Source organism: Caretta caretta, chromosome 23, assembly GCF_965140235.1.
Source record: "Caretta caretta isolate rCarCar2 chromosome 23, rCarCar1.hap1, whole genome shotgun sequence".
Classification (NCBI taxonomy): domain Eukaryota; kingdom Metazoa; phylum Chordata; order Testudines; family Cheloniidae; genus Caretta; species Caretta caretta.
The window spans coordinates 5,684,610-5,711,244 of NC_134228.1; the positions used below are offsets into that span (position 1 = coordinate 5,684,610).

The window sequence follows — 26,635 nt, forward strand, 5'->3', positions numbered from 1 at the left end:
CTGCACCAGGTGCCCTCTGCCCTTTGACTGAGGAAACCCTCTGGGTGCTGTGCCGCCCCAGTGTGGAGCCACGGGACCAGCAGTACCCTGCGGACCCTGGCCCTGGGGGTTCCCCCTTCACTGCCAGGAGGGCACAGTGCATGGATCTCAGCCCTCTGCACCCCTCTCCTGGTGCCCCCCAGCCTGCTCCCCTCTGCACCCCCCTCCTCTGTGCCCTCCTTCCCATTACCCCCCTCCCCTCCTCTCCTCTGTGCTAGCCAGGCAGCCGGCAGTTTCATCCCACCTGGGGGTGTCACCCGCTAGCTGGCACCCAGGGGACCAGCGTTTGGACAGAAAACACAGGGGACACAATCTTGGCCTCCATCCATTGCCTCAGGCCAACGCTGGGCTAGAGGGATCTCAGCAGCCCCCACATCCAGCTCCCCCCCACCCCCGGGAACATAGGGCTTGTGTCAACGTTGGCAGCAGGGCCACAGCCAGCTTGGCCTTTGGGGCGGTGGTTTTCCCAGCCAATTAGAATAGAGACAAACTGGACCCACCCAGTTCATCCCGCAAACCCTCCAGCAGCAGCGTCTCACCCCAGTGCGGGAGGAGACCAAAGCAGGGAGTCCCCCGGGAGTTGGGGGGCAAAGGCCCACGTGTCGAGCAGGGCTAACGAACAGCACTGGGGGGAGAATGGGGCACAACCGATGGACGATTTTATCCTGGAAGTCCAGGGCGGAGCTGATCTGGGAGCAGGGCATAGGTTGGTCAAAACTCTCCCAGACTCTCCGGCTGCTGCAGTAGCACTGGGGACCACGCCCATGGGAGTTAGGCACCTTTGAGGAGCTGGGTCCAAGGTCACACAGGGAGTCCAGAGCAGGGCCTTCAAACCAGCCCTCCCAAGTCCTGGCCTAGCGTGCTAGGCACGTGGTCAGCCGAGGTGGAGCAGCGGGAGGAAGGTGACAAAGAGGCGAGAGAGTCCAAGAACCGCACACGCCCTCGGATTTACCGAGTCGGTGCTCTGGGGCCGGAAGCGTCGGCTCTGGTGTTTGTACAGCGCCTAGCGCGATGGGGGTGGGCCTGCTCCACACCCGGCGCTCCGAGGTGCTACCGTAATGCGCCTCCCCACACCAAGTAGGCTGTGCTCACCTCCGGGCCACTCAGAGGCAGCAAGCGCATCTCCCCCCTGCCCAGCCAGGCCTGCAGTACTCGGCCTTGCTTCCCCCATGCGGATCCCCCTCACACACACACACCTGGGTGAGTCTCAGCAGAAGTTCTCTGTGCAGTAACAAAACCAGCCCCTGGCACCCAGCAACGCTGCCCACCGGGTGCAGATCCAGTTGGGGTGGGGCCAGTTGGCTCAGTGCTGGGCAAGGGGGGACCCAAATGCTCTAGCCAGAGTGAGCATCCCAGCCCAGGAGGCTACATACGCATTTAGGGCCACAGGCTCCGGGGCCAGCCTCTCCATCACCTTCCCCACATGAAGCCCCGCAACTCCCAACCAGCTCAGCAAACAGGGTGAGGCACGGGCAACGCGGCCCAGGTGACAGAGCAGGCTGGTGACGTGGGACCAAGGTGTGATGGTGAAGCTCACAGCCAGGGGGCAAGAGGCCAGGTCTCTTGGTGCCACTCAAGCTGGGGGCTAATGGCCAGGATTACAAGATGGAGGCCATGAGGTAGGGTGGGGGTTACCGAGGGACCAGGCCTGCTGGTACCCCTCCCCATGGAGACAATCCTCAGCCTGGCCACCCTTGAGCACTGGCCTGCTGGGAGAGGTCACACGTGGCAGTGGACCCAAGGGGTCAGCTGCTGCCAGTTTCCCGGGCACCCCCCACCCCCACCCACCACGCTCCCAGCCCCAGCCAGCAGCAGGCTGTGTTATATAGAATATATATTTATGGATATACAAATTTCATACAGTACCAGGATGGATGGACGGACAGACAGACACACACACACAGAGCGCTATGTTAAAAAAAAACAACAACCAACAGTAATAGTGTACAGGGATGACGAGGACAGAAGCTTCTTAAAAAAAAGAACATCGGGTAGAAATGATTGTTCCTCACAAAAAAAAAATTGTAGCAAAATGGTGAACATAATAATAATCGTGAGATGCACTAGTACCTGGTGAGAGGAGGGTGGGACAGGAGGCAGTGCCCCAAGATTCAAGTGTCCAGTCTGGGTCCCTCCGCAGATAACCATGGTGCACGGGTGGAGGGAAGGAACCACCGGTGCCACACCGCTGGCTCGCCAGACAGAGCTGACCCCGCCCCCCGGTTTGTTCATCTTGGACAGCCAGAGAAACCCAACAGGCTCATGGGAGACCAGGGTGCCGGAGGAGCCCATGGGTGCCATGGTGGGGACAACTTTGAGGAGTCACAATGGAAGCTCTGGATTTTGAGGATGAGGAACCGGGGAAGAAGAGAGGACGACAGGGGAGCCGGTCCCAGATGACAACGAAGGCTGAAAAACCACAAAGAGCAGCTTGTTCCGAGGTGGGTCCAAGAGAAGCCAGCTGCTCCAAGGGGTGGGAACCCATTCCAGTGTGGATCTAGAACCTGGAACCCATTCAGATGATGATCTAGAACCCTGGAAGCTCCAAGGGGTGGGAACCTATTCTGATGTGGTTCCAGTTGCACTGTTGAGGATCCAGTTCCAGTGTGGCTCAAGAACCTGGTGGTTTCCTTGCGGGGGGTTCCCATATTGCCAGGGATCAAGAAACTGGCTACTCCATGAGGCAGGGTTCTCATTGAGACATGGATCTAGAATCCAGTAGCTCCATGGCAGGGGAGAGCTTCTATCCCACTGTAGGTCTAGAAACTGGGTACTCCATGGTGGCAGACAGATCCCACTCCAGTGTGGATCCAGAACCCAGTTACTCCATGGAGCAGAAATCCCAGCCTGGCACAGATTTAGAACCGGATTACTCCATCAGGCTGGGATCTGGTTTGGTGTGGATCTGGGACACAGGAGTCCCATTCTGCTGCAGATCGAGAACCTGGTTGTCCCACAGGGGGAGGGATCCTGTCCCATGGTAGATCTGGGCCCAGGCATCCTGTGTAGAGAGGACCCCGTACCAAAATGGCTCTCCGGTAGCTCCGTAGTGAGATTTGAGGGAGTCTAAAGCCTTCAACCAGTCCAACATACCCGCTCGAACAAACCCCACCAGGCTGGCGGGAAATATGGCCTCAGCTGGCCATGACAGGAGCGGCCACCGCTCCAACGTAGTGAATGTTTACAAAAGTTAAATGCACTTTATTTTTTAATATAAAAGATTCAGCTCGTGGGGTGTTTATCCTCCTGCTGGAAGAGTGATTCAAAAACCAGTGAGACCATTAAATACAGCTGGGGCGAGGCGCACCGGGGTGACGGTCCCGGGCATGCTGGAATCACGCAGCAGGATTTGCTCCTTCTAAAAATATATATTTTTATATATATAAAAATTCTTTCATGTAAAAAATAAGAAGTCAGGTGAGTTGGTTTGTAGTGTCTAGGAGTGAAAGGTGGGGGACCCATGAAATTCAGGGGGAGTAACTAGGGATGACTTTGGGTTTCATTCGTAAGATTCACATGCAGCCCCATCAGTGCCATTCTGGCAGCCTACCCGGGGCAGAAATGGCCCCAATAATCCCCCCCCCATGCACAAGGGGAGCTGGCATAAGGGTTCTTATCCCTGCTCCTGGTATAGAGGGCGGATTGGGGGTGTGGCCGGAGCACACGGCACTGTGGCTATTCGCTGCCCCACCAGGGGCGTGGCGGGGACAGACTATGGGGAACCCCAGGGCAGGACAGGGGAACAGGGAGCCAGGCCCCAGAATTTTCCTCCACCAGAAAACAGTCAGTGGTTCCCGCAGCGACCGATGGGACCTGGGGTCTGATCAGCAGCTGCCCCAGAAACCCCGTTCCCTTAGCACCAAGACCCCGCTGCGCTGCACGGCTCCCACACCCTGCTCTGGGAAGACACTTAGTGTTTCTAGGAAAGGGGGGGGGGAGCAGGGGGAGAAGGGAGCAGCTCATTACCTCAAAGCCCATTAATGCCTGCTTTTGTCCTGCCCCCTCTAAGCCACAACAGCTGACACCCCCTTCCTGAGGGCCTAGGAGCTTGCCTGGCAAGAGCCAGACTCCCTTCCCCCCACCCCGAAGTTTGGAATTGTAGTGTTTGGTCATGGGCCCCCCCCCAGATGCAGCCTCGGATCCGGCACCTCCCAACTGCCCAGAGCCTTTCAGGCACCCGCAGCGTCAGGGCCCCCTGGCAGCAGGATCCGGGGCGAGGGCTCGGGGATCTACAGATGTCTGAGAGTTTGGATCTGATGCACTGGGGGCAGCGAAGGCATGGAGGGGCCAAGACCTGGCCCCCCAGGAGGCGGCTCCCTGGTCCCATCCCGTGCTCCCCCCGCCGAGCCTCTTACAAGTCCAGGGGCTCCTCCACCGGCACCGACTGCAGCTGGGTCAGCACCTTCTCGTCCGAGTCGAGGCCCTCGGGATCCAGGGGGTCGCTGCCTGAACTGCCCAGCAGCAGCCCCTCGCCCTCGGGCAGCAGGAGGCCACTCGGCTCCGTGCCGTCCAGCACCTCCACCGCCCCCTTCTCCATCTCGAAGAGCCCCTCGGTGCCAACCGCTTGCATCTCCATGCCCGCCGAGCCGGGCCACGCTGCCGGCTGAGGCAGCGGGGACAGCACCAGGCCCTCCTGGGGGAAGTTCGAGAGGATGCCAGGCTGGCGGCCAGCCACACCGTCCGCCCCAAAAGCCAAGGCCGGCTGGCCCACCCCGGCACCCTCGGCGTTCACGGGCCCTGGGATGGGGGCGCTGGTGGCTGTTAGAGGCGCCGTTTCTTGCTTGATGGGCAGGGCCAGGCTGCCAGCGGGGGCGGAGAGCACCGGGGACATGAGCATGGTGGCCGGGAAGGTGGCAGTCAGGATGAGCTTGCCCTGCTGGAGCGTCATGCCGGTGAGGATGGTGCCGCCACCCGGCACTGGGTTCGTCAGGAGGAAGTTCCCTGCAGAGGGGAGAAGAGGGGGGCAGGGGGAACCCACAGGCCTCAGATGGGTGAGTGTCATCGTCCCTTGTACTGCTGAGGGGAACAGAGCGGAAAGGACTAGCCCATGGGCACCCAGCAAGTCATCAGCAGAGGTGGCACGAGAACCCAGGAGTCCTGGCTCGCACCCCCTGCTCTAACTACTAGACCCCACTCTCCTCCCAGAACTGGGAACAGAACCCAGGAGTCCTGACTAGAGCAGGAGGGGCTGGGAGCCAGGACTCCTGGGTTCTATTCCCACTTCTGCCACCAACCTGCTGGGGGACTTGGGTCAGCCCCTCCTGCTCTCCGTGTCTCAGGCTAAAAGGGGCCAGCCTGACCCTCCCCTGAGCCCCAGCTAGCGAGCCCCCAGGCCAGAGACACCCCCCCGCCCCCGCACACACAGCCAGTCCTGTACCCGGACCCGCGCTGGAGCAGAGCTTGGAGAGACATGGCGTCTTGGTGGAAGGACTCAGGGACTCCCCCAACCCCCTGGAACCTTGTCCTAGGGTTCAGCGCCCTTCCCCCCCTCAAACACCCACAGCCCCAGGACTCCCTCTGCTTCATCGGTGCTCCAAAATAGTCTCCCCATGGGCCCGGGTCCACACCCCCTCCCCCCAGCCTCTCCCCAGCCCTCAGGTCCTTCCTCTAGAACTTCTCTGACCTCCCCCCACCCCGACCTGTGGGCCAGGGGCCCCCCAGCCCACACAGCCCCCAAATCCACCTGGCCCGGGCCCCAATCCTCCCCCAGTCATTCCAGCTGCGCCCCCCCCGGCCAGGGCAAACGCAGCCAGCCCCTCCCTCCCCCCCCCGCCCGTACCTGGCGCGCCGGCAGGCAGCTGCAGCGTGGTCACGCCCACGTTGGCATTGATGAGGTGCACGTTGCTCTGCCCCAAGGCCCCGCCGGCCGCCTGCGGAGCCCCCACCTTGAGCGGGGTGGCGCTGGCCAGGATCTGGATCGGCCCCACCCCCTGCTGCAGCGTCACCACCTGCGACGTGGGCACCACTTGCGGGAGCGAGAGGAGCTGGGAGCCCTGGGGCACCGACAGCAGCTGCGGGGCGGGGGCCCCCTGGGGCACTGAGTAGACCTGGGTGGGTGAGAGCGGCACCGTCTGGGGAGGGGACAGCACCGGGGTGCCTGGGGCCGGCTGGCACAGGGGCACCACTTGGGAGGGGGGCGAGACCTGGGAGATGGGGATCAGGGGCGGGGCGGGGACGTGGACCACGGCTGGCACCGGGGCAGCCTGAGCTGGCCCCGGGATGGGCGAGGTGAGGGCAGGGAAGGACAGCAGGGGAGAGCCCTGGAGGAGCGGGGTGGCAGCCGGGGGAGGCGACGTCACGGGCAGGGCCTGGCCAGGCTGAGAACTGGGCACCACGTGGGAGAGGGGGACGATCTGGGAGCCGGAGGCCACCGGCTGGGGGAGCGCCGGGGCCGGGCAGGGGGCTTCCTCGCCCGACGGCACCACCTGGGGCACTGAGCTGGCCGGCGCGGGAAGCAGCACCCCCTTCGGGTCGGACGCGGCTGGGGGAAGGAACGTGGGCACCTCGGACAGGGCCCCGACCGCCTGGCTCTCCTCTGTCTTCACCTCCAAGGTGCCCGGGCTGAACACCAGAGAGGGCAGTGACTCGCCGGCTTCCGCCTTGATGTCAGGCCTGGCCGAGGCGGCCGGTGGCGACTCCAGGCCAGTGCCGGTTGGGGTCTTGGCCCCCGCCAGGGCGGCGCCGTTGAGGAGCACGGGCGGGGTGGGCGCCACAGGGCTCAGGGTGATGGTCTGGCTGTCGCCCAGCGCCAGCCCGTTGATGAGCACCCCGCCTGGCGCCTGGAGCACGGAGCCGCTGTTCAGCAGCATGGCCTGCGGGCCGGCCGTGGTGATGAAGTTGCCGTTGAGCAGGATGGACGAGGCCCCGGCGGGCGCCGGCAAGAAGAGGTTCCCCGAGGCGCTGGCCCCATCCGGCCCGGCGGGCGTCCCCACGGCCAGCTCAGTCTCCTCCAGCCCCCGGCTCGACTCGTCCTCCGTGCTGGGGTTCCCGTCCGACTCGCTGCCGGGAGAGAGGGACTGTCAGGGGCGGGGGGTTAGCCGGAGCTGTCATCCCCCCTCTAGCTGCAGCCTCTGCCCCCACCATAAAGGGGGCTGATATCCAGAGAGTAATGAGAGATAGCATGGCCCAGTGGGTAGAGCAGCCAACTGGGCCTTCAGAGACTGGCGTTCTAATCCCAGCTCTGGCTTGCTGGTGAGTGCCTTCCTCACCCCATGCCTCAGTTTCCCCACTGTATAGTCAGACTGCCAGCTCCTGGGGGCAGGGCCTGAGCCGGGTTAGGATCTTTTGGGCCAGTGAGTTTGACAGCGTTGAAAGCTCCTGACCCCCCTGCCTCCCGACGGCTCAGTTACCCCGTGACACAAACCTACCTGGGATCCGCAGGCTGCACCACAAGTAGGAAAGTTCCCCAGCAACCCAAGAGTTCCCCACCCCCCGGCAGAGTCCCAGCAGGACTGATTCCAGCCAGAGGGGGGTCCTCCAAGCCCACACGGCCAGAGCCGGAGACCCCGCATCTCTACTACCTACATCACAGGCCATGAACTAGATCCCCAGCTGGGGTCAATCATCCTCGCTCCATTGGAGCCTCTGGGGCTGCGCTGATCGCCCTCAGCCAAGGCTCTGGCCCCACAGATCTACGGAAGGCAGCAGAGACCCAGCGCTAAATTCGTTGCGGGGTCTCAGAGTCGTCACCCCCCCACCCCCAGCAGTCGGGCATCGGCCTCCCCACACCACGCGGCAGGGATACAAAGAGCTGCGACACAGAGATCCAGCCGTCCCAGGCCACGTCTCCAGCCCCGCGGGTTTGCACCAGGCCCCAGCCTCCCCGGACCCAGCTTCCCTAGGCCCCAGCCGGGGGAGGACGCCAGCACCGGCTGGAAGGTGAAATCACCAGGATGCCAGAGAGCTGGGGGTGGAGGAAGGGGGGTCTCATATTTCACAACAAAGGGAGAGAGTTGGGAACAGCCCCCCTTCCCCTCATGGGGAGAGATGGAAGACACCAAGTCAAGACACCTCTCCACACACTTCTTGTACTGAGGGTGTATCGGGTAAGGGCCTGTCCCCCACCACCACTCTTCCCCCCGGGAGCGGTGTGGGGAGGGGGCGCTTCTCTTGCCATGGGTCCCAGCACTGTGGGGGGATGAGTTGGGTGCATATGGTTTGGGGATGCACCTAGCTCTCACTGCAGGGTCCCAGAACTATGGAGAGGTGGGTTAAGGTGTGCATGGTTTGGGGGTGCACCTTGCTCTCATGGGGGGAGTCAGAGCATTGTGGGGGATGGGTCAGGGTGCATAGGATTTTGGGGTGCATCTAGCTTTCTCTGGGGGCTCCCAGCACTGACTTCTGACCCTGTAGGGGGAGATGTTTATGAACATGTGGGGGCTGCCAACACCTCTTATTGGGGTTGCTGGCCTGTCCCTGGGGAGAGATGGGAGGGGTGCATGGGGTTTTGGGGTGCACCCTCCCAGCTCCTCTCCTGCCCAGGGATGAGATCTGGGGAGGGAAGCTGTCCCTCTTGCTGAGTGGTCCCAGTCCAAAATGGGGTCTGCCTGGGTGATTTGGAGGTGCTGTTGCAGGGCTCTTCCTGTGTCTATTACTGGGTGCCCTCCTGCTGCAGGGGCTGTGTTATTTTCGGGGTCCCTCCAGAATCCTGGGGCTTCCCAGCCCCTCTCATCAAAAGAGATTCTTCCTTTCCCTGGGGACACATCTTCAAAGTTTCTATAGGTTCTTGGGGTCCCCCTTTCCCTGCAGCAGGATGAGATATTGGGGTATCTCCTCACATCTAGCTGAGGATGCCTGCGGGGGGGGGGTTCCTCTTGCTAGGGTTCCCTTCACCCTATAAGGGGACGCCTGCAAGAGGTCAAGGTCCATCCTCCAACCTCTTTTGGAGGTCCCTGCAGGGGGTGCCTATGGGATCCAAAGAGGGGGTGAATAGGATTGAGGGGGGATCCTTCCAGGGGGAGCTGAATAGGATCTTTGGGGTGTGTAGGATCAGGTTGGGCTGCTTGCAGGAGAGGGCTGTATAGGATGGGGTGCCTGCGGAGGAGAATCTGGGGTGTATAGGATCTGGGGGGGCCCCCAGAGGGAAAATTTATAGGTTCTAAGAGTTGTAGGCTCTGGGGGGTCCTAGCAGAAGAGGGTGTATAGAATCTGGGGCTGTCCCTGCAGGGGGGGGTTGTATAATATTGGTGTGTAGGGGGGGTGTCGTTGCAGAGGTGTAGGCTCTGGGGGCTGCATAGGATCCAGAGAGGTCCCTGAAGAGGGAAGATGTACAGGATCTCCGGAGTACAGGACCCCAGAAATGCCGGCTGCAGAGAGGGGGCTTTACAGGCTTTCGAAGTGGGGGCGGGAGCGAACAGAGTGAGCTGCAAAGTCTCGGGGTGGGGGGGTGTTTCTCTCATGGGAAGTGGGGGTGCTGCATGGGAAGTGTTCCCTGCAAAATTTTCCCATACCGGGCTCTCAAGGGAGAGGGTGTCCCGCACCCGCAGAGGGAGGAGGTTCCTGTGCAGGGCTCTCGGGGGAGGGGAGCTCTGGCCAGGCTCTCAGGGGATCCCTGCAAGTGTGGGGCCTGTCGGCGGGTGGGGGGATACGGGCTCTGGTTCCCCGCAGAGGAGGGGGGCTGTCCGGGCTCCTGGGGGGCGGCGCTCGGGTTCCCAGCAGAGGGTGGGGGGGGCTGTCCAGGCTCCCGGGAGGGCGGGGGAGGCCTCGGGTTCCCCACAGAGGCTGAGGAGGGGCTGTCCGGGCTCGCGGGGGGGGGGTTCCCCGCAGGGGGGGGGGGCTGTCCGGGCTCCCGGCGGGGGGGCGGGTTCCTCGCAGAGGCTGGGGGGGCTGTCTGGGCGCGCGGGAGGGGGTGGGTTCCTCGCAGAGGCTTGGGGGGGGGGGCTGTCCGGGCTCCCGGGGGGGGATGTCTGGGCTCGCGGGGGGGGGAGAGAGGCGGGTTCCCCGCAGAGGCTGGGGGGGGGGCTGTCCGGGCTCCCGGGGGGGATGTCTGGGCTCGCATGGGGGGGGGGAGGCGGGTTCCCCGCAGAGGCTGCGGGGGGTGGGGGGGCTATCCGTTCTCTGGGGGAGTCCGGTCTGGAGGGGGGGATCCCCTCCCCCCTTTACCTCTTGCTGGGGGTGCCGGCGCCTCCCCCGCTGCGGTCCCGCTGCCGCCGGTTCTTGAACCAGTTGCTGACCTGGGTGAGCGAGAGGCCGGTGTCGCGGGCCAGGCGCCGCTTCTGCTCGGGGCTGGGGTAGCGGCTGCGGCCGTAGGAGTCGCGCAGGGCGGCCCGCGAGCGGCGCTTGAAGCAGTACACCGTCTCCTCGCCGTCCCAGATGGTGCTGGGCAGCGGGAACTTCTTGCGCAGCCGGTACTTGTCCACCGCGCCCAGCGCCCGGCCCCGGGCCGCCTCGGCCTCGCGGTAGCGGGCGCGCAGGTAGAGGTCCTGGAGGAACGGGTGGTGCGGGGCGGCGAAGGGCCGGCTCTGCACCAGCCGGTACAGCTCCCCGAAGTCGCCGCGCTGGAAGGCCAGCAGCGCCCGCGCCTTGGCCAGGCTCTCCCCGCCCGCCGCCGGCTCCGGCTCGGCCGGCAGCGAGCCCAGGAAGCGGCCCAGCCGGCCCGGGTCGCCGGCCTGCAGCAGCGCCTCGCACACGCACGACACTTGCTCCGGGGAGAAGCGCGGCGGGGCCGCCGGCGGCGGGGAGCCCGCGGGGGCGGCGGCGGCCGGCGGCGGGGAAGGGGGGGCGGCCGCTAAAGTTGGCAGAAGTTGACGGGACTCGCCTGCCGGCGGCGGCGGGGGCGGGGGCGGCGGCGGCTGGGGGCCCCCCCCCGGGCCGCGGCCGGGCGCGGCGGGATCCGCAGGGAAGGAAGCCATGTTCGGGGCTCGGGTGCCTCCTCCCCCGCCCTGCCCCCCCCCCGCGTCCCCTCCCCCTCTGTTCTTCTTTCCCCCCCCTCCCCGCGTCGCCGCCCCCCAATCCTCGACCCCCCCCTCCCCAGTCCCCCCTTCTCACTTGCCCCCTCCCCAGCCCCCCGTCACTCCCCGGGCTCCGCCCCCTGCCCCTCGGCTCCGCCCCCTCTTCCTCCACTTCCAAAGCGCCAGCCTGGCTTGTCCCGTTCACACACAAAGGGAGCGTCGCCAAAAAACAGCTTCCTTCCTCCCCCCGCCTCCCGGCCAGCTCTGCCCGCCGTCCCCGGCCCCCATCTGCCCCCTTCCTCCCGGCGCCGCCCCCGCCACTTTGCAAAAGTTTCCAAACACGTTGCCACGCGGGGAGGGGGGCGGATCCCGGGGCGCTCGCGCCGCTTGGCCAAAGTTGGCGAGTGCCTGCAGGAGCCTGCTGGTGGGATGCGGCTCCTTCCCCACCCCCCCCCAGCCCCGGGGCCTAGCGAGCCGCGCCCTCCCCCGCCGGGCGCAGGGAGACGCGGCTGCTCAGCGGGAGGCCAAGCCTGGGCAGGCGACTGGCCGCAGCCAGCGCGGGGGAGGGGGCAGGGCCGTTGTGGTCCGGCCTCGGGGTCGGGGTGGGCAGCGCCTGCCCTCCCCTGGGCTTTCTGGGCCCGGGGGAGCTGGGGGGAGGGTCTGGGTGCGCGGGGCGGGGAGCCAGGAGCGGGCCTGGGAGGAGCAGGGCTGGGGGGGCTGGGTGCGGGGGGGGGGGCGGTGTCCATGGCGAACCCACCCTCGGGACTATTCTGAGCCTGGTGACTGCTCAGGCCACCATCCGGGGCTCCAGTCGGGGCTGAAAGCGTCTCCCCAGCAAAAGGTGGCTCCGAAGTTTTGCCCTTATAACCCCCCCCTACACCCTTCCCCTGCCACCCCCAACCCCCTCCGCCCCAATGTCTTGCCATTTCGGTGGGGCCCCGCGGGTGGAGCTGCGCTGGGGCCCGGTTGCAGGGATGTCACTGCGGCGGGCTGGGCTGGGGCTAGTTGAGCTGGGGCCGGCAGAAAGAGAAGGAGAATCTGGGGTGTACCCCCCTCGGGAGCCCGGACAGCCCCCCCCCTGCGGGGAACCCGAGGCCCCCCCCCGGGAGCCCGGACAGCCCCCCTCCTCTGCGGGGAACCCGAGCCCATATCCCCCCCCGGGGAGCCCGGACCGCCCCTCTCCTCTGCGGGGAACCCGAGCCCATATCCCCCCACCCACCGACAGCCCGGACAGCCCCCACACTTGCAGGGATCCCCTGAGAGCCTGGCCAGAGCTCCCCTCCCCGAGAGCCCCGCACAGGAACTTCCTCCCTCTGCGGGTGCGGGACACCCTCTCCCTTGGGAGCCCGGTATGGGAAAATTTTGCAGGGAACACTTCCCATGCAGCACCCCCACTTCCCATGAGAGAAACACCCCCCCACCCCGGAGACTTTGCAGCTCACGCTGTTCGCTCCCGCCCCCACTTCGAAAGCCTGTAAAGCCCCCTCTCTGCAGTGGGCGTTTCTGGGGCCCTGTACTCCGGAGATCCTGTACATCTTCCCTCTTCAGGGACCTCTCTGGATCCTATGCAGCCCCCAGAGCCTACACCTCTGCAACGACACCCCCCCTACACACCAATACTATACCCCCCCCTGCAGGGACAGCCCCAGATTCTATACACCCTCTTCTGCTAGGACCCCCCAGAGCCTACAACTCTTAGAACCTATAAATTTTCCCTCTGGGGGCCCCCCCAGATCCTATACACCCCAGATTCTCCTCCCAGGGCAGTGGGCGCGGCAGGGGTTGGTATGGACAATGGAAGAGCCATGGGCTCGGCTGGGGGTTCCCCCACAGCCAATCTCCTGCCCCGCTCCTCACAGTGCTCCCTACTGAGCCAGCCCAGGGCTGGAGTAGCCAGGAGCTCATAAGAACGGTCTGACCAAAGGTCCATCTAGCCCAGTGTCCTGTCTTCCGACAGTGGCCAATGCCAGGTGCCCCAGAAGGAAGGAAAAGGTCAACATCAAGTGATCCATCCCCTGTTGCCCATTCCCAGCTTCTGGCAAACAGAGGCTAGGGACACCATCCCTTCCCATCCTGGCTAATAGCCCTTGATGGACCTTTCCTCCATGAACTTATCTAGTTCTTTTTTGTTATAGTCTTGGCCTTCACAACATCCTCTGGCAAGGAGTTCCACAGGTTTGTGTAAAGAAATATCCCCTTTTGTTTGTTTTAAACCTGCTGCCTACTAATTTCATTTTGTGCCCCCCCCCCCCACACGCAGCCAGCGCCTCTGACCCACTCCCTACAGTGTGGTTGATGTGTGTGGGATGTGGTTGTTGGCGTGTGGGTGGCTGTCCATGCCGGGGGTGTATCCGTTCCTGAATGCGGCTGTTTTGGTGCTTGTGCGGGGTTGTCAGTGTGTTCAGGTGCTACAGTGGGTGGTCAGTGCAGGTCAATTGTACGTGTCAATTGTGCTTGTCACTTGTATCAGGCTGGGGTTGTGTATGTGTGTCACTGTGGTTGTGGGTTTGTGTCTCTCCGCCCCCCACATCCCCAGGCTCTGACTGCCCCACGGCTGGGTCCCCCAAGCATTGGTCACCCCTGGGGGTGGCATTGGGGTCCCAGGGTGGGTTTCAGGGTGGAGATGTTTCGAACAGCTGGGTTGGGAGAGGGCCGGTTGGGAGCCCAGAGAGGACGGGGTGGGCCAGTCCTGGGGACAGACAGGAACAGCTGCCTGGCACGGACGGGGTGGGAAGCAGCCACCATGGCTTAATACCCGTGCCCGGGGTCAGGTTACCAGCCATGCCCCCCCCTTGGCTTGCTGGACAGCCCCAGCCCATGGGGGCAGGCGGGGACAGCAGGGGTCCATGGGGCTGGGGTAGCGGAAGAGGGGTTAGCAACGTACACAGCTCTGCTGGTGCCCCTCACTCCCAACCTGCAGGCCCCTGCTAGCCCAGCCCTGGGTCCCCCCCTCCTCCCGCCCCAGTTCTACCAGGGTCCATGGCAAAGGCAGCCCTTGCAAAGCCCTCCGCTCCCGGGGAGCGGCTGAGCCGATGGGACGTCTCAGCCCACCCCTAGAGAGCTGGGGCCACACAGAGCCGGCCCGGGCCCCTGAGGCTGGGGCTGCACGTCCCAGCCGGGTTCTGGCTGGAGGGAGCCCAGTGGCCGCTGCCCTGTCCCTGGGGGTGTCAGCTGTGCAGACCCAGCCGTGGAGGGTGCCATGGGCAGGAGGGGGCAGCCAGGGGGCGGGGGGAGCTCTAATCCGCTGTCCTCTGCTGGGCAGGATCAGAATTGCCCATCAGCGTGTCATAGACCCTCCCTGCAGCTGGGATTCTCTGGCTTGGGGTGGGGGCTGGCAGAGGCTGGGTGCTCTCCTCACTCTCGCCTCCAAGGGCCAGAAGTAAATCAGGCCCAGATCCACCAAAGTCGTCTCCCCCCCACAAAAAAAATTGCCCACCCCCTGGGGTCATTGATCACCCCCTCCAGAGAGACTCGCAGCAACATGTGGGCCTGGGCGAGCACCAGGGCCTGTATCCAAGCACCCAGCCTTCAGCCGGGGAGTGAGACACGGGCAGATCCTGGGACTCAGGTGTGGGCTCCCCCCACAGCCAGCTCCTGCCCCGTTCCCCACAGCACCCCCTGCTGGGAGAGTCCGGGGCTGGAGTAACTGGAGGCTCCTGCCCTGCTCCTCACAGCACCCCATGCTGGGAGCGCTGGACAGCACGGTGCACTGGAGTGTTTTTGTCCATCCTGGCGATGTAGCCGGAGAACCTGCCATGCGGCCTTTGAATCTAACGGGCGACTGGAGGCTGGCCAGGCCTTGTGGGACGGTGACATTTCACACATAGTCAGACCACGTTATGCCTATTTGGCACTGACAGTATGTCTGGAAAGCCTCCAGGCGCTCCAGGTCTGCCTGTGTAGGGGCCAGGTTTCTGACCGTACAACAGTCTAGGGAGAACACAGGTTTGATGGACCCTGACCTTGGTCTCAGTGCAAAGACAGTCTTGCGTCCGCAGTGAGACCTGGACTCATGCAGGAGGTGGCAAGACCTCTTGGTGGGGGAGCGTCCCGTTCGCTGCGACCGGTTGAACTCTCGGTAGATGAACTCATAGAATGTCAGGGTTGGAAGGGACCTCAGGAGGTATCTAGTCCAACCCCCTGCTCAAAGCAGGACCAATCCCCAATTTTTGCCCCAGATCTCTAAATGGCCCCCTCAAGGATTGAACTCACAACCCTGGGTTTAGCAGGCCAATGCTCAAACCTCTGAGCTATCCCTCCCCCCAACTCATCCCCCTTCTCCATGGCGCTCAACCCCACCTGAACCCGGGGTTCTGCTGGCCCAGCTCCCAGGTCTGGATCTTCATCTTCTGCCCGGAGACGTCTGACCCCACAGTGTGGTGGGTGGGGCTGAAATTGTTTGACTTCCCCACCAGCCAGGCAGCGCCCGGTCGGTGAACACGTCTTGACCAGCCTTGATTCCGATGGGTGGCCCGGCAAGTCCTACTAGCCAGTCGCCAGCTCGACAGAACTGGGCCGGGGGGAGGGGGGGGGACGTCCCTGCTGCGCCCCCAGGGTTGTGTAGAAACATGGTGAGAGCCAGGAGCCGGGGCATGTTCCGGTACGGGTGTGAAAATCACACGCCAGATTTAGCAGAACACCTGGGGCACCAGCTCCTTTCACTGCCAGGCGAAGTGCTGAGCGGGCGACCGAATCCAGAGCCACTGTGCAGTGGCTATTTGCCCCATAAAGCAGGCGGTTAAATTCTCGGTGCGGCTCTGTCAAGTAGCGGCTGCGTCCCACCGGGCAGAACGTGAGCAAAGCCTGTCCCAGGGCCCGGGGACCATGAGATCGGCCTGTAGCTGCCCCACTCGGGGCGAGAGCCTCTGCCTACTGTGATGCTGCCTGTCCGTTCTGCTGGCACTTTGCTTAGTGCCTGACGCAGGCCGATGGTTGGGTGCCGCTGGGCTGCAATAGCTGCCAGGTCAGCCACACAGCCAGTCTCACCTTCTCGAGCGATGCTGGATCACGGCTCCTCCCTGGGGCCGCAGCCCTGTGGTTTGCCAGGTCCTGTAGCCGCAGGCCCGTGGCTCAGAAGGAGCCGCCTGGCATCGGGATGGAGGTCTGGGATGGCTATGCCTGGCTCTGAAGTCAGGACGCAGGGGCAGGCTGTCGCGTCCTCCGCCGCCCTGGCACCAGGATGTGCACACCCAGCTCGGGGCGCTGGGCTGTCAAACGCTCCGGCACCAGGCACTGCCCCGAGATCCCTGGGATTGAGCCGGAGCTGGGAATCTGCAATGCCAGGTGTGACGTGGTTGCTCCGCGGAGGCCACGGGCCGCAGTAGGCGACGATGGTCTCTGTAACCCACCCGTGCCAGGGCTTTCCCGGGCACCGACTGGGAGCCATTTCCACTGCTGCGGGGGGTCAGGGTTCACCGCTTCTGTCCCGCCTGCTGCAGCCCCAGTCAGCCTGGTGCTGGACATAGGGTGGGGGAGGAGCTGGTGCGCAATGCAGCTGCCTCCGAGTGGGACAGCTCAGTGCCAGGGAAGGCGGGCACTGATGGGACAAGAGGGGACCCAGGTCGGGCACCAGGGGAGCAGATATCCCGGATGGGGGGGTGGGGTCTGGCCTGGCAGGTTGTGGTGGGGGAATCCCAGGAGTAGACAAAGGCTCAGGTGAGATGGTGGCAGCTGGGCTTAGAGACCTGCCCGCCTGGCACACGCTCCCTGGCCAAGGCCTCGGCTGGGACAGGTTTCACCTGCTGTTCCAGCCCGGTCGCTTGTAGGGCCAGTGTCTGGCCTGTGTTTGTAACCAGCAAAGGTGGGAACTTCCGAGGCTGTGAGCTTCCTTGGAGCAGTGCCGGCCCCTCAGGCCAATTGAGAGCCTGGAGTCCCAGTGCAGCACCCGATGCACCAAGCACCAGGGCCAGGGTTCGCACGCAGCCCCATGGGCAGCACCCCGTGCCAAGGAAAGGAGCCGTGAAAGCTCCTAGGGATCAGCCCCTCCCCATCCCCTTGAGGCCCAGGCTGCTTCGCCTAACGCCCTGCCCGCCCCTCACAAGGGATAAGCCTGAGCTAGGGGCGCCGTCTTGTGGCTGATTGTAGAACTGCAGATATGCGAGACACCCATGATAGGTATGCAGGGGAGTGCAGCGCCTAGTGGTTAGAGCGGGAGGGGGCTGGGAGCCAGGACTCCTGGCACCCCCTTCCCCCCACACTGCCCCCTTCCCCCAAACCCCAACATTGCCCCCTTCTCCCCCAAACCCACACTGCCCCTTCCCCCCACACCCAACACTTCCCCTTCCCTCCACACTGCCCCTTCTCCCCCAAACCCCGACACTGCCCCTTCCCCCCACACTCCTCCTTCTCCCCCAAACCCCGGGGGGCAGGTCCCACAGCAGTTGCAAGGCCGGGGAGTGAGCTCTGGTGGCCCGGGCTTTAAGGGAGCTGGGGAGCCTGCAATTCCCCCGAAGGGCACAGGGGGGCACTGTTGCTGCAGGGGAAGGGGCAGCGTGGGTCAGGCGTTGCGGCCTGAACTGTGCACCCGGGTTACAGGGTTAGCACCCTGCTCTGTCCCTCGGGGGGCAGCCTACGGTGTGAGCCCTCCTCCGCCCTGGTTCTCTCCCCAGCTCTGGCAGGGGAGTGGGGTCTAGTGGTTAGAGCAGGGGGCTGGGAGCCTGGACTCCTCGGTTGTGGGTTCCATCTCCAGCGTATCTCCACAAGATAAGCATGAGATTATTTAGCTGTGCCCCCTCCTCTCCCACCCTGCTGGTTAAAACTCGGAGCCTCCAAAGCCCAGCACCAGCATTCAGAGCTGGGTCTCCCCACGAACTCCTGAGCAGCACCCCCTAGCCTGCTGCATTGCGTCTCCCTCAGCGCCTGCTGCTCAGAGCAGCTGGGGGGCTATTTTTACTCTGGCCCTGCCCTTGCCCAGCCCCCCTGCACCTGCTGGGATCCTGTGGTGTGCGGGTGTCACTCTGCCCAGCGGGTGCGGCTGGGCACACACATTCTGGGCTGCCAGCCCCACCCTGGCAGCCAGCCTTGACATGAACCCTGGGCAGAATCCTCCCATGTTCTGGGAACCAAGGGGGCAGCCCTGTCTGGACGCCCTGGGCTGTGTGGGTCATCTCATGTCCCACGGCCCAGGGCAGGTTCAGAGTTGACTGAGGGCAAATTGGAGCGTGACTCGATCCGTCTCTTAGCCCAGGGAGGAAGAAGAGGGCACAGGGTAGGTCTGTAATGCCGTGCCTGGGAGACTGGGGGCTTCTGCTTCCCCCGTCTCAGAGCACAAGAAAAAGGGGACGGTCAGTGAAACCAAACGGTGGCAAATTCCAAAGCAATGAAAGGAAAGAGGTTGCCATACACGACGCGATTAGCCTGTGGAACTCCCGGCCCCATGAAATCCCTGAGGCCAAGAGCTTCACAAGATTCTAAGTGGGAAGGTGGATCCCAGCTACAGCCTCAGTTATAACAGCTAATGCTAACACTTGTCAGAAGGGAGATAAAAACCTCACACTTCAGGCTCAGGTAAGCTGTGGCTCCTAGGGTTGAAGAGGCTGTTTTGCGTCTCCATTTGGAGCCAGCTGCTGTTGGAGGCAGGTTCCCAGGGTAGAGGGAGCTAGGGTCAGATCCAGTCCGGCAGGCCCCATGGTCCTGTGACCGGTTAGGGCAGAGGAGGGTAAGAGGGGCTGGCAGGAGATGGACTAAGGCATGGGGCAGAGAAAGGTGCTGCGATATGAGCCACAACACAAGGACGAGGGCCGTGCGGCGATGCTGAATGGAAAACCCTTCTCGAATGATACAAGGAAAGGACTTGGTTACGCAATGGGCCCGTGGAACTCACCACCACTGGATGTCAGGAAGCCCCCCTAGTGGTGCAGGATCCAAACTGAGGAGTGGCTGTTTACATGACATGCAAAGCGACACTACAGAGGGTTAATAAGAGAAGGGCCCATCACTGAGCCAGGTGGGGGGTTGGAGGTAACGTCCCCATGGCCAGTTCACCCAGCAGTGCCCACTAGAGCTGGTTTTGCACCATCCGCTGAAGCGGCTGGTGCAGGGCACTGCCAGAAGTGACAGAACTGGCTAGCTGGCCAAACCTCCTCCCTCCTGGCTTCTATCGCCGCCTTTGGGAGGGGGTGGGGTCTAGTGGTTAGAGCGGGGCGGGGACTAGGAGTCAGGACTCCTGGGTTCTATTCTATAATGCTATCTCATTTCTCCTTCCCCCCCACCCTCATCCTAGTCAGTTGTGTACAGCTGGGGGGAATCAACACTGCCCAACCACACACAGGGGCCCAGGCACTGACCTCTTAATGCCACCCGCCTGCCCACTCTGCCCCCGCTCCACTGAGGGGTCTCACCACCATGCGGGGGCGACAGGAGGGAATGGAGCCCTGAAGGGTTAACTGAAAGCGGGTGAAGGGTTAACTAGCTGGATAAAGGCATGGAGATAGATAGATAGATAGATAGATAGATGGGGGGGGTGTATGGGGATGGATGGAATAGATGAGTGTATATGGGGCTGGACAGATGGGTGGGGCATGTGTGGGGATGGATGGATAGGTGTGTGCGGATGGATGGATAGATAGATGGATAAATGGGTGGACGGACGGGAGGAAGTGTGTATAGGAGAGTGGACAGACAGCTGTGTCCGGGGCATGGATGGATGGGTGGATGAATAGATGAGGACGGACGGACGGGTCGATGGGTGTGGGGGGGATGTACAGACGGGGAGGGTCGGACCAACGGGTATATAGGGGGGTGGACAGACAGCTGTGTCCGGGGATGGGTGTATGGATAGATTGGGAGGGACAGACGGGTCGAGGGGTGTGGGGGGGACGGACAGAAGGGGAGGGGCGGACGGACGGGTGTATAGGGGGGTGGAAAGACAGCTGTGTCCGGGGATGGATAGATGGGGGGGGGCGGAGGGGTGGATGGTTATGGGGGGAGCGGACAGACGGGGATGGGCTGACGGACGGGTGTATAGGGTGGTGGAAAGACAGCTGTATCCGGGGATGGATAGATGGGGGGGGCGGAGGGGTGGATGGTTATGGGGGGAGCGGACAGACGGGGACGGGCTGACGGACGGGTGTATAGGGTGGTGGAAAGACAGCTGTGTCCGGGGATGGATAGATGGGGTGGGGGGCGGACGGGTGGATGGTTATGGGGGGAACGGACAGACGAGGAGGGGCGGACGGACGGGAGGACGGGTGAATGGGGGGCGGACAGACAGCTGGGTCCGGGGATGGGTGGATAGATGGGGACGGACGGACGGGAGGACGGGTGAATGGGGGGCGGACAGACAGCTGGGTCCGGGGATGGATGGATGGGTGAGTGGATGGATGGATAGATGGGGACGGACGGACGGGAGGACGGCTGTACAGGGGGCGGACAGACAGCCGTGTCCGGCGATGGACGGACGGGCACGGACGGGCTGGCTCCGTGGCGGGGAGGGTGCCTAGCCGTGGGGGCGGGAGGGCGCGGCGGCAGGGAAGGGGTTAAGCGCCCCCCGCCCCGGGAGCTGTACATGGACAGTGGGTGCGGCCCCGCCAGCCCCCGCCCCCTGGCCCGGGCGGCTCCGTCCGCTGCGCTGCCAGCCCGGAGCAGGGCGCAGGGAGCCGCGGGGGGACAGGGGCCGGCCGGGGGCTGGGATGAGCCCGATCCGGGGCAGGGGGCGCTGAGCCGGGCGCCCATCCCCGTGGCTTTGGCGCGCGTGGCTGGATGTGAGGGAGGGGGCGAGGGCTCTGCCGACCCACGCGTGGGGGGGCCCCCCCCTCTCCGCCGGGCTCGCGTCCGTCCCCCCGCCCGTCCCCCCACCCCACGAGCGTCCGCGATGTCCGCCGAGGTGCGACTGAAGCAGCTGGAAGCGCTGGCGCTGGACCGGAGCTTCCTGGGGCTGGAGACGCTGCTGGATCTTCTGCTCTGCGTCTCCCACGAGCTGGGCGCCTCGCCCCTGGCCCACGAGAAATACATCGCGGAGTTCCTGCGCTGGGGTGAGTCCGCCGGACGCCGGGGTCCCTCCCTGGCCGCCCCCCACGCCCAGGACACCTGGCTCCCTCCCTGGCCGCCCCTCACGCCCCGGACCCCGGGGTCCCTCCCTGGGCGTACCGCCCCCCTCCCTACCCTGGACATCTGGGTCCCTCCCTGGCCGTGCCACCCCCCGGACACCTGGGTCCCTCCCTGGCCACCCCTCAGGCTCCAGACACTTGGGTCCCTCCTCGGCCAGGGTGGCATATCAGGGGTGATGATGCAGTGGGGCATGGGTGCTGTGATGAGTTGGGGGTGCCTGGCAGGCCATGGGGAGGGGGAGCTGGTGGCTGGGCAGTGCCATGAGTTTGGGGGGGCAGGAGGGGTCTCACTTTCTTCGCAGCATCTTCCTCGGCATCTCCCCTTAGCCCCCTAACGGCCTGGCCCAGGGTGGGCCAGGGACAAAGATAAACCCACCCTGCCCCCCCCCCCGACCCCCCACTTATGGAGGGGAGCCGATGAGTCTCCCCAGCAGGCCCCAGGGCACTGGACAATCCACTGAGGATGTGGGGAACTGGGGCATGACCCTGCTGTCCCTGCCCCTCACCCTCCGGGCACAGCGGGCCCCCCACTGAGGGGCGAATGGCTCGGGTGCTGGGGAGAAGGCTCCCAGGTGTGGGGTGAGTCCCTCAGGTGCCAGGGGCAGGGGCCTGTATTGAGATCCCCCCAGTGAAATCAGCGACGAGTGCCCAGTGACAAAGGGGTCCAAGCTGGCCCCAGGTGGCCCTGGCGCCCAGCTCTGGGGCAGGTCTGGTTCGGCCTGGTAGGGGGACACCCAGGCATTGCGAATCCGAGCTTTCTTGGGGGTCCAGGTCGGGGGTGTCTGTGGAAATTCTGGTTGCCTGAAGCCTATACCATGGGGCTGTGGCAGGAGCCCCGAACCCCACGGGTGATTCTGCAGCATGCGTGGAATGGGGCTCAGGGCAGGGGAGGAGCCAGTGGGATCCACGCTGGGGGGACTCCAGCCACCGATCATCAGATCAGACGGGCAGCCACTAGGGGTTGGCGGAGGGGTCCCCATGGCGGTTCCAATCTAGCCCCTGATGACCAAAACCTTCCTCCCCTCCTGCCCCCCGTGAAGCGAGTTTGTTGGACTGTCAGCTCAGTTCCGAGTTGGCAGGTGAGCTCCCAGCCCCTGGCCGGCCCATGGAAATGGAGCCTCACCGAGTGGGGTTCCCTTGGCAGGGGGGCAGCACCTGCTCGGGGATGCTCCAAATCCAGGCCTCTCTCGGGCCATGCTGCCCAGTCAGTGTTCAAGGCTCCCAGGGGACGAAGAGGGGGCTGCTGGGCCAAGAACACTGGCTGGTGCTGAGGGCTCTGGGAGGGGAGTGGGATCTAGTGGTGAGAGCAGGGGGCTGGGAGCCGGGACTTCTGGGTTCTGTCCCCAGCTCTGGGAGAGGGGTGGGCTCAGGTGGTTAGAGTGGGGCGGGGCTGGGAGTCAGGACGCCTGGGTTCTAGTCTCTACTCTGCCACTGTCCATAGTCAAGTCCCTTCCCCACTCTGTGATTCACTTTCCCTCCGGTGGCAGTGAATGGGGAGGGCAAGGAAGGTTCATTATTGACCTCAGGTGAGGTTGACACCTCTTGGGGGGAGTCAGGACCCCGGGGTTCTCTTCCTGGGCAGGGTGGAGTTCTTGGGGGAGAACTTGCCTTGGGTGGGGCGTGCCCATACTTCCCTAGACCTCCACTCCCTGCCCCTCCTTGGCTCTGTCCCTGGCTGGGAGGGGACAGGCTGGCTCAGCCTGCAGGCAGGTCCATGACAAGCACTCAGCTGTGGGCAGAGGGGATGGCCGAGCCCACCTGGCAACAGCCATGCTCCCTCCCACCCTAGGGCAGACCCAGGGGTTAGGCCAGGAGAGGAGCTGGGAGCCAGGACTCCTGGGTTTTCTGCCCAGCACTGGGAAGGGAGTGCGGCCTAGCAATTAGAACAGGGGGGTGGGAGCCAGGACTCCTGGGTTCTCTGCCCAGCACTGGGAAGGGAGTGGGGCCTAGCAGTTAGAACAGGGGGGTGGGAGCCAGGACTCCTGGGTTCTCTGCCCAGCACTGGGAAGGGAGTGGGGCCTAGCAGTTAGAAAAGGGGGGTGGGAGCCAGGACTCCTGGGTTCTCTGCCCAGCACTGGGAAGGGAGTGGGGCCTAGCAGTTAGAACAGGGGGGTGGGAGCCAGGACTCCTGGGTTCTCTGCCCAGCACTAGGAAGGGAGTGGGGCCTAGCAGTTAGAACAGGGGGGTGGGAGCCAGGACTCCTGGGTTCTCTCCCCTGGAATGGGGTCTAGTGGTTAGAGCAGGGGGATGGGAGCCAGGAGGGGAGTGGGGCAGCGTGTTTCCAGCTGGGGAAGTTTAGCATCCAGCTCCTGTGTTCCTGGGTAGGGGTTGGATCTGGGTAGCCTGGGCTGGGCTCTGGCTCAGCCATTTACTGCACTAAGGAGAATTGTCTGCCAGGTTCTCCCCGCCCATTGAAGAGCTGGGGGGCCCCTGGCTTCCCTCGCTATGAATTGCGGATGAGGAGGCCCAGAGAGGCCACTTGCCCCAGGCCACGTGACAACCAGAGAACCCAGGCGTCCTGGACATGTGCCCTGAGATCCAAGGGCTGAGAATAGAACCCAGGGGGCCTGAGTCCTCACCCCACACCCACAAGGTGGGATGTAGGCCAAGGAGCACAGGCGGAGTTGGGGGGAGCCCAGGGCTGGACTAGCGGGGGCAGGGTGGGGTGGGGGCTGGACTGGGGGGGTAACAGCGGCATTGTCTTCTGAAGTGGAGGAATCTTAGAACTGTTCGGTGATGCCTTGGAAAGGAAAAGACTCATAGCCCTGGGGCAGCCCCCTGCTGTCCCCATCCTGCGCTCCCCTCCCCGCCCCCCGCCCCGAGCTCTGCCGGTGCCCCTCACTCCTGACCCACAGCTCCCTGCTAGCCCAGCCTTTGGGTTTCCCCCAAAAACTAGCTTAATGATCTCCACCCAAACTGACCGCCAAAGTTTTCTGAACTTCCAAGGCCAGCTCCCCCTCCTGTCCCAAACTCTCTCTTGTGCCCCTCGCTGTACTCCCTCTGCCCTGCTCCCTCCTTGGGTTGGGAACTTACAAGAAGCGCCCCCAGCCCCTGGCCTTCCCCGCCCCCCACCCCCGGCATCCCCTCCCCACCAGGCCTTGTGCATTCCAGACCCCCATTAGCATCACACAGCTGCTATTGTTCAGCCTTGATGGAGCCTCATGGCACAGGCATGCCAGCTGTCCCGGGGAGGGGGGAGTCTGGGCAGAGCCGAGCCTGTGTCCCCGGGGTTGGCATCCTGGGAAGGCAGTGATGGGGTCCCCAGAGGCAGCTGAGAGAGCTGGGAGAAGGGGCACAGGTTGTACCCACAGGCTGCTGGCATTGCCCTGTTCTCAGTTGAATCTCTCCGGCCTGGAGACTTCAAAGCACCCAGGACATTATCCCTGCTGTCAGGGTTATGGGACAGGACTGGCACCCAGGACTCTTGGGTCCTGTTCCCAGCTGTGAGACAGGAGAGGCGTCAAGTGGTTAGAGCAGGGGGCTGGGAGCTAGGACTCCTGGGTTCTATTCCTGACTCTCACTTCCCTGCTCTGGGATTTGGTTTCTTGTTTGGACGATGGAGCCGGCGACACCAATAAACCTTTGGAGAAAGCAGCCAGCCGCTCAGGCAGAAGGTGTTCAAGGAATGACAATTGCAGCCACCTCTGGGGTGGGGCGCAGCCGCTGTGTAACAGCCACCCGGAGCTGCAGTGTGAAAGCAAGAGGGGGCAGAATGGGGTTACCGGGGAGCTTTCATGGGCACCTGACACTGGTTCCCCAGAGATGCCAATGCCTGAATGGGCCGCAGGCTGAGCTTCCCTCTCCCACCTCAAAGGGAAGCCCTTGTGGGGCTGAGCTGGGGCTCACTGGCAGGGTGGGGTCACACCAAACTCCTCCCCCCAGCCTCATCCCCAGCTGGGAAATGGCCAGTCTTTGGGCCTCGCTCCACAGGGTTCCAGCCCTCACTGCCCCGGGGTGGTGGGTTCCCTTCTGAGCCCCACTGGCCAGGGGTGACAGCCCCATGTGCTGCTGATGGGGCACTGCTGTGGGGAAGCTCACAGCGACAGAGCTCCCCAGCGCTGTGCTGATGGGGAACTGCTGTGGGGAAGCCCGCAGCGCCGGGGGTCCCAGTTGGCCAATGCCAGGGGGAAGCCCGCAGCACCAGGGGCCCAGTAGGGCACGGCTGCCTGGAAGTTCACAGCACCAGAGCCGGAAGGCCCCCACCGGCGCTTGCTCCCGCCAGCCTCGTCCCCGAGCGGGATCCCGGCAGGAAGAGGCTGGGTTTTGGCAGCGGCCCCCGGCCGCTCCGCCAGGCCCGTTGGATCCGCTCCTTATGTGGACAAGCTGGCAGAGCCGCCCCTGCCCCCGGGCCCAGCCTGCGCCACGCGCTGCCGCAGGGGGATTTGTTGTCTGCATGCTGGGAGTTTGTGCAATGCCATAAAAGGCCGGCGGCTCTCACCACTGCCCCCCCACCCCCCCTTGCTCTGCGCCGGGAGCTCAGTGCCAGGCTAAACACAGGCCCAGGCCCCGCTGCTTACGGGGAGCCAGAAAAGCCCATCTCAGGGGAGCGGGATCCAGCCCCCCCCTCCCCCAGCAGCCTTAATATCAGAGCAATGCTCTGCCTCCTGCCTGGGAGAAGCGTTCCCTTCCCCTGCCCCCCACAGCGCCCCCTGCTGGGAGAGGCAGGGGCTGGTGTAGCCGGGAGCACTCCCCACAGCCAACTCCTGCCCCACTCCCCACATCGCCCCCTGCTGGGAGGGGCCGGGGCTGATTTGTCTCCTCAGTGAAGGGAAGGAATAAGGACGGGCCATGAAATTTACAAAGCAGCAGTAGGGCTCAGTGGTTAGAGCAGGGGGGGACTGGGAGCCAGGATTCCTGGGGTCTAACCCCAGCTCTGGGAGGGGAGTGGGGTCTAGTGGCTAGAGCAGGGGGCTGGGAGCCAGGACTCCTGGGTTCTGTCTCAGCGCCGGGAGGGGAGCGTGGTCTAACCAGTGCTCTGGTCAGGCCCTGACTAGATCCCTTGCTGTAGACTCAGCTCCCCACCACCTCCCGGTTCTCCAGGCTCTGGTCACCAGGCCTGGGGGCCAGCGTGTGGCTACAATAGTCAGTGGGTCCGTTATACCTTGGGGGGTGTTGTGGTGTACTAACAGGGGTGGGGAGCAGGAGTTGGGGGGCTGCTGTGGGGCACTAGTAGGGGTGTGGAGCAGGGGGGTGCTGTGGAGCACTGGGGGGGTGGGGAGAGGGGGTGGAAGGAGAGCTGCGGGGTGCTGTGGGGCACTAGCGGGGGCATGGACCGGGGGGGCGCTGTGGGGCACTAGTGGGGGCAGGGTGCGGCGGGTGGTGTGGGGCACTAGCGGGGGTGGGAAGAGGGGGTGGAGGGGGAGCTGGGGGGCACTGTGGTGCACTAGTGGGGAGGTGGGGCAGGGGGGTGCTGTGGGGCACTAGCGGGGGCAGGGCGCGTGGGGGGCAGGGGGGGGCGTAGCTTGTATATGGAAAGTTTCAGGCGCAGGAATTTCCACCCGGGCACGAGCCCCGCCTAGGCCCGGCTGGAATCTGAGAATTGCAGCGAGCCCAGATTCCCAACCCGGCCGCAGCCCGAAATAGGAGCTGGAGGAAGGGGCGGGGGGGGGTGGGGGGGATCCTGTCAGAGCTCCAAGGCCTCCCGCAAAGCTGCCTCCACCC

At 64.2% G+C, this 26,635-nt stretch overlaps 2 protein-coding genes across 12 annotated transcripts in view; one reads left to right on the forward strand and one right to left on the reverse strand.

Moving 5' to 3' along the window:
• Window positions 1–1,860: 1,860 nt before the first annotated feature.
• Window positions 1,861–10,889, reverse strand: SIX5 (SIX homeobox 5). Its single transcript, XM_048833275.2, has 3 exons — window positions 10,141–10,889; window positions 5,819–7,038; window positions 1,861–4,980 (listed from the first exon to the last, which is right to left on the reverse strand). Exons 1-3 carry the CDS (start codon window positions 10,887–10,889, stop codon window positions 4,391–4,393), a joined length of 2,559 nt encoding a protein of 852 aa, XP_048689232.2. The 3' UTR covers window positions 1,861–4,390.
• Window positions 10,890–20,464: 9,575 nt separating this feature from the next.
• DMPK (DM1 protein kinase) overlaps window positions 20,465–26,635 on the forward strand; it is a 32,503-nt gene continuing 26,332 nt past the window's right edge. For 5 of the 11 annotated variants that reach the window (XR_012665873.1, XR_012665874.1, XM_048832690.2 and 2 more), the window contains exon 1: window positions 20,468–20,899. Coding sequence is in view for 8 of the 11 variants with exons in the window: in XM_048832690.2 (XP_048688647.2) it covers window positions 20,740–20,899 (160 nt within the window). In the remaining 3 variants the exon portion in view is untranslated. Of the gene's footprint in view, window positions 20,900–26,635 lie in introns of all 11 variants that reach the window. The other 6 variants (XM_048832692.2, XM_048832693.2, XM_048832694.2 and 3 more) reach the window with 3 other exon arrangements.

What these genes read in the sequence shown, in the direction of transcription:
- SIX5 (XM_048833275.2), bottom strand. Translation starts at nt 10,889, where the DNA reads ATGGCTTCCTTCCCTGCGGATCCCGCCGCGCCCGGCCGCGGCCCGGGG. An exon ending in GCCGGCACCCCCAGCAAGAG is followed by an intron (nt 7,039 to 10,140) that starts GTAAAGGGGGGA and finishes CTCTCCCGGCAG; the next exon opens with CGAGTCGGACGGGAACCCCA. An exon ending in GCTGCCTGCCGGCGCGCCAG is followed by an intron (nt 4,981 to 5,818) that starts GTACGGGCGGGG and finishes TCCCCTCTGCAG; the next exon opens with GGAACTTCCTCCTGACGAAC.